At 38.2% G+C, this 6,420-nt stretch overlaps 1 protein-coding gene across 1 annotated transcript in view; it reads left to right on the plus strand.

The window, feature by feature from the left end:
- The first annotated feature begins 695 nt into the window (after nt 1-695).
- The window catches only part of LOC117402249 (mitochondrial import receptor subunit TOM20 homolog), an 8,969-nt gene continuing 3,244 nt past the window's right edge, over nt 696-6,420 (plus strand). Inside the window, exons 1-3 of the mRNA XM_034921420.2 lie at nt 696-950; nt 4,360-4,406; nt 5,084-5,165. Coding sequence (XP_034777311.1) covers nt 830-950; nt 4,360-4,406; nt 5,084-5,165 — 250 coding nt within the window. The 5' untranslated portion in view covers nt 696-829. The remainder of the gene's footprint in view (nt 951-4,359; nt 4,407-5,083; nt 5,166-6,420) is intronic.

A 6,420-nucleotide genomic window follows, 5' to 3' on the forward strand; every position in this document is an offset into this window, starting at 1 on the left:
ATATGTGCTCAACCTGTGACATAGTCACTTAAAAAATAGCCCAATTTGTTTTAACTGAAAGCAAGCTTACTATTAACACGTAGGACTATACATCAAAAAAACAAACAACCAAAAGCTTTTGTAAGACAATATACCAAGCATAAATTTGATAAAAACTACAAGCCCCAAGTACAGTTCATGCACACGTCATTATCAACAAATTCGTACGGAAACGCTGAAGGGACAAATCAACATTCATACCAGGCCAGCAACCCAAATACAGCGCCATCCCTTTATTGCAATACTAATGCTGGTACTGTATCCCAAACAATATTGCAAATATGAAAACAGTTCAATCTTTTAAAGTTATATCACCAATCTAATTACATTATCAACCCGCGACTCCTTAATATTTTCCGCGGCTGTGTTTTTGAAGTAGCCCAATTCCGCTGGAAAACCGCGGACCTGGCAACACTGTGACTGACTTACTGGGAGGACCCATATACACGGTGGTTCAGTACAAGTGCCTAAAATAATCGTCTAATTATTTTATAAGGTTGGTCGTTAAAAGGGGTATAAAAGGGTAACAGTAAAAAAAAAACATTTAAAAATGCATATCGGGAGAACATAATGATACACTGAATTACCTTTTGTGTGTTTTTAATCAGGCTTCGAGCTAGAGAAGCCCTAGTCACCGGTTGATGATGGAAGCGATTTAGGGCTAGGGTCCTTTTCACCAGTGGAAGGTGCACTCCGAGTCTGGGGTCATGCGCTTTCTCTGATTTATCCTCTTGATCGTCTAGTTTTCCCGTCGCCGAGACACCGCAAGGTGCTGTGCTGCTAAGAGACAATGGGGGGTAAGACAAGTGCGATCGCCGCCGGGGTCTGCGGGGCCCTCTTCGTCGGTTACTGCATCTACTTCGACAGGAAAAGACGGAATGACCCCAACTTCAAGAACCGACTGCGGGAACGTGAGTGTCTTCGGCTTGCCTATGTAGGGAAACAAGGGGAGAGAGATCTTGCAGTGCTTGGGATCGGGAGGTTAAAGCTGCAAGGGGGGGTCGTTGGATATAACGGGGTTGAATATGTGTATTCAGTAATACTAGTATAAATAAAATGAATTATTTGTAAGTTGCAGACATGCAATAATTATACGACTACGTTGATTTAATTCTGTGTCATAATAAGATCAACATCCACCTACCAAACCTGTTTAGCCTAAAGTCAAGGCAAGTCCTTCCGTTTTTGTCCCCCTATTCTAGCTACTTTTGTTACTAATATAAATGTCTATTTACAGTATTACACATTTACCTGTCTCACCTGTGTATATTGAGGCGCGTTTCATTTTGAAATATAGAAAACTAGGTTTAATGTAAACACGCCGATCGACAGCAGCAAGGCACTCGTGTACGAATTTATGTAGGCCTATGTGACGCCCAGGTGATTGAATATGGTACTACTAGAAAAGATGGCGTTGAGTTGGATGTATTTTATAAATGAGGATATCTTCACACTGTACTGTAATGTGGTCCTTGTGGTCAATTATGTGAAATACATTTAGAAATCACACTAATTCCTCTTTGTTTACTTTCTTCACAAAGACTTTGACAACTGGCGTGAGTATAATCTGTTAACTGAACTGCCACTGTGTAGAGAGGTGCTGTATATAACTGTGTTGATTATTTGGTGTCTTGACCTGTGCACCTTGCGCGTTTAAGCCCATGTGGTTAGTACTTATGCAGAGTACTGGGTCCCAGTACCAGCTGCTTGATTGTCCTTGGGGAAAGTTCACTGACCTTGTGCTTATCTGTGATATGTGTATAAGGTGGAAACAGGACCATCCCCATGAAATATGAAATGCATCAGCCCAAGCTGCCTACGTTGGTTCTGATTATAGTCTGGATTCTGTTAAGTCAACACCCAGGGGGTGTAAAGTTGTTAAGACAAAAGTGTGGGGGGTGGTATTGACTCAGGCAGGGGCTGCCCGCAATGTTCCTGAGTTACAAGCTCTTGTAGTGTTTAAAAAAAACAAAGAAAGAAAGAAAAAAAAAACATGGCTTTGTTATCTGGACCCATGATAACCCTAATAATAATAATATCTTTATTTTTATATAGCACCTTTCATAGTGGATCACCATCACAAAGCGCTTTACAGAGGTAGGCAGTGAACTGTGCATTATATGCAGAGTCACTTACAATAGGACATTGATTTAACATCTCATCCGCAGGATGGAGCACAAGGAGGTTAAGTGACTTGCTCAGGGTCACACAGTGAGTTGGTCAGTGGCAGTGGTGGGATATGAATCGGTGACCTTCTGGTTACAAGCCCTGGACCTTAACCACTGGACCACACTGCCTCCTAACCCTGATTCATTAATGGACAGAGCAGCTACTTCTAGGCAGTTTTTTCTGTTCACGTGAGCCGTGATATTTCCCCTCGGGCATTGTTTGCGCATGGTTATTAAAAACTGGAAATGAGTGGTAAGCAAATGTCTGATTTTTAATAACTGGCAAATGTTTAAATTCACAACTCCAGTGAAAAAATAATATAATACAATAAAGGGATTGCAAAAAATTAGTTTTTTACTAAACACTTCAGCATTGTTTAATTCTGTTTTATAGTATAATCTGGATTGGGCCAAAATGCTATGCAATGGAATTCTTATTGCTCACCCTGCAATTCCTGAGCCATAGTACAAAAGCATTCTATGTGATATTCTTATCATATCTTCAGAGATAGAATGTCCTAACTATATGTTTAGGAGACTTAATATTACAGAAAGTGCTCTCCTAACTTATTTTCCTATCTTCATTTAAGATAGGAGATAGCATATTACAGAATGTTCCTAACTTGGTCATTTCCTAAGTTTCTTTCCTAACATTTTAGGACTTGGTGGAGCCTTTCCTATCTGTTGGTTAGAAAAAGAAAATTCTGAAAGATCTGAAGAAACCATGCAAAACACAAAGAGAATGATGTACATCTATTATTATTATTGTGCTTTAGATTATGTTTTGTATTGCACTAATATTTCTGGGTATTTAGGTCCTTATTATATACAGCATATTTTTTTTTAATACTTTTATTTATTTCTTGTTGTTAACTAGATATTATTGTAGAGTTTTCTACGATCAAAACTGTATTCTCGTCCAGAGCAGAATTTAGAGCTCAGCATTTTTTTTCCACAACTGAATCGAGACGCATAAACTTAAAAACATGTGTGTTCTGGTGACAGTTACCTGAAGCTCGAGCTGTAACCTGCTCTATTCAGACTCGGATCGGTCGTTTACGGATAAGATTGGCATTAGATCGGATTTCCTAACTAATATTAGGATAGGATGAGACACTTAGGAAATTGTATACACTGCTGACTTAGGAAACGCTTTTGTAATCCTAGCCTTGAAAGATAAGATCGGAAAACAAGTTAGGAAATTGTTCTGCAGTATGGCCCCTGATCTATATCAATACTGTATATTAATCATTTAGCGTCCCTATGTTGTGTATGCTTATGATAAATCTGAATATATTTTGCCCTGCATTTGCAACAGGGAAAGCAAGAAATGATTTAAAAAATATATAAATAAAAATAATTTGCAGTTGAGATTTACAATGGGCAGTTTAGTTAGTGCACTATGGCGAATGATGCCAGATCATGGATTTAGGTAGTCTCACGCTGTCTCAGTGCAGAAAGAGCAGTCACATAGATTTCAATCTCAGAGTTTTTCAATTGAGCACTTGCTTTTAATATAGAAAGACAATTTAATATATAGACAAAAAAATGCAAGAGTAAGAATGTTCATAGATTTATCCAAAGTGAAGAGTCTTTCAGTGTCTCCTTGCTATTTCACATCTAGAGCAGTACTCGTTCGAAAGTACTAGTTAGAAAAGGTACCCTTTTTGTTATCTGGATTGAAGACAATTGTGTGGTCCAGTGGTTAAAGAAAAGGGCTTGTAACCAGGAGGTCCCCGGTTCAAATCCCACCTCAGCCACTGACTCATTGTGTGACCCTGAGCAAGTCACTTAACCTCCTTGTGCTCTGTCTGTCGGGTGAGACGTAGTTGTAAGTGACTCTGCAGCTGATGCATAGTTCACACACCCTAGTCTCTGAAAGTCGCCTTGGATAAAGGCGTCTGCTAAATAAACAAATAATAATTTTGGTCAATCTGTGGTAGGTTGGTAGTGCATTTGCCTGATTTATTTAATTGGAAACCCTATAACCTAACTTTTTCCTCACTGGCCTCTAGAATTCTGCTGTGGTGTCTGTGCATAAGATGCATAAAGATGCAACTATTGTTTTTACCAGATTGTTGGTCTTACAAGATCTAGCTGCAGTGCCTTACTCAATAGCGAGCATTTATTTGTATTCTTTCTTTTTGTCCAGGTAGGAGAAAGCAGAAACTTGCTAAGGATAAAGCTGGTGTTTCCAGGGTAAGACACATTTTAATTGATTTCATTTTAATGCAGGAGGCTGTGTGGTCCAGTGGTTAAAGAAAAGGGCTTGTAACCAGGAGGTCCCCGGTTCAAATCCCACCTCAGCCACTGACTCATTGTGTGACCCTGAGCAAGTCACTTAACCTCCTTGTGCTCCGTCTTTCGGGTGAGACGTAATTGTAAGTGACTCTGCAGCTGATGCATAGTTCACACCCCCTAGTTTCTGTAAGTCGCCTTGGATAAAGGCGTCTGCTAAATAAACAAATAATAATAATAATAATAATGCAATTAAATTTAGTTGGGAGGTAGAGCCAAAGATCTTAAACTTATGGCAAATCATTGTTGCTCGTAACTTCTATTTTTGAGCACAGGTTTCTAATTAAAAACACACCTGCACTTGATGTGGGAGTTTTGTTTCTTTTCATTGGTTTCTTTATCCAAGGCTACTTAACAAGAACACAGCTCCACTTTAAAACACTTTTTTGTTGTACCGTTCCTGAATTAAATAAATGCTGTAAACTTTGATAAATGAGTTCCTAATAAATTGCAAATAAATGTAAAGCATATGTTTTTTTGTATCAATGTAGATTATGTATCATGAATAGGGAATTACTTAATTATGTTGACCATTTTTTCTTTTTTTGTTGTTTTTTGTTTTTGTTTTTTACTGATAGTTGCCAGATCTAAAAGATGCTGAAGCTGTTCAAAAATTCTTCCTTGAAGAAATTCAACTGGGAGAGGAATTATTAGCACAAGGTAAGACTCTTCAATGGTTTTATTTTACACAAAATAAACTTTGTCCTGGAATAGTAATATGTTGATTTTACAAATCCTAATTTGCACTAGTCTTGGACTAATATAATGTTAATTTGGGAAATGGGAAAGGTACACCAGTAACTGCACTGACTGGTAAAACCTTTGTCTCTTGTAACACCTATACAAAGTAAGCATATATGTGATTGCACTAAGGCTTCAGTGCAAAATATAGTACCTATTCAGTTCTCTTTTGCTGCTGGGACAATAGGAATGCCAGAGCAAAATGTAGATTTATCCAAAGTGTCTTTCTTTTGTTATTTCACATCTAGGACATTGCTTCCACACCTGCGATAATGTGTAAAGTATAACCCTTTTACTATTTAACTTTCTACTCCTACAAAGAGCGATTTCAGCTTACACAAAGCTTTAAACAAATCTTTATACAGTCTACCCATTTAACTATATATTGTTTAAGTGTTAGAAATTAGAGCCTGCCCACCTGCCATGTGTGGGTTGATTCCACATACTAAAATGCCCGTGTGGAGTAAATTGGTAGGAAAGGGAGGACAGAAAAGCAGTGATTGTTAAAAAAAATACACACACACACACACACACACACACACACAAACCCGCTTTATATCAGGATTGCCGTGCAGGCATAATCCGGCGGGCGTTTGCCTATGACGGCACATTATGAGTGTGAGAAAAAAAGAAAGAAAACTAACGCTGAATTAAAGAGCAGTGTTTTAATACTGTGCGTTTAGTCGTTCTGTACATTTAAACAGATGCAGTTTACTACAGGACCAATACGTTTAGTATCATTATCTGGAACGAAACCAGTCATGAATTGTTGACTGACGAGAGCGATCAATTAGGTGTTGCACCTTGCTGTTTTTTTCTTTTGAGTGTGTATTTGTATAAGACTGACTTTTTAAAAAAGGAAATTTTGGAGACATCAGTGTTTTGTAACTGAACTGTATACTGGTAGGACAGCATTTGACAGGCTGCAGAAAATGTCAGTTTATTAGCCGATATGATTATTGGTTATTATATGCGTTGGCAATTAATTCTATCCTGTGGTTACTCAGTAAAGCCCGGCCACACAGCATTTGACAGGCTGCACAAAACGTGACAATAAGCGGGTTTGTGAGATGACATTAAGAGAGGTAATTTCTCAAAGAACCTAAGGTGCATGGCGAGTTGTGTTTGAAAAATCTGTTGATCTATTATATGTTGATTTTGTTGTTACTATTAA

The sequence above is a fragment of the Acipenser ruthenus genome, chromosome 5 (assembly GCF_902713425.1).
Source record: "Acipenser ruthenus chromosome 5, fAciRut3.2 maternal haplotype, whole genome shotgun sequence".
Taxonomy (NCBI): Eukaryota; Metazoa; Chordata; class Actinopteri; order Acipenseriformes; family Acipenseridae; genus Acipenser; species Acipenser ruthenus.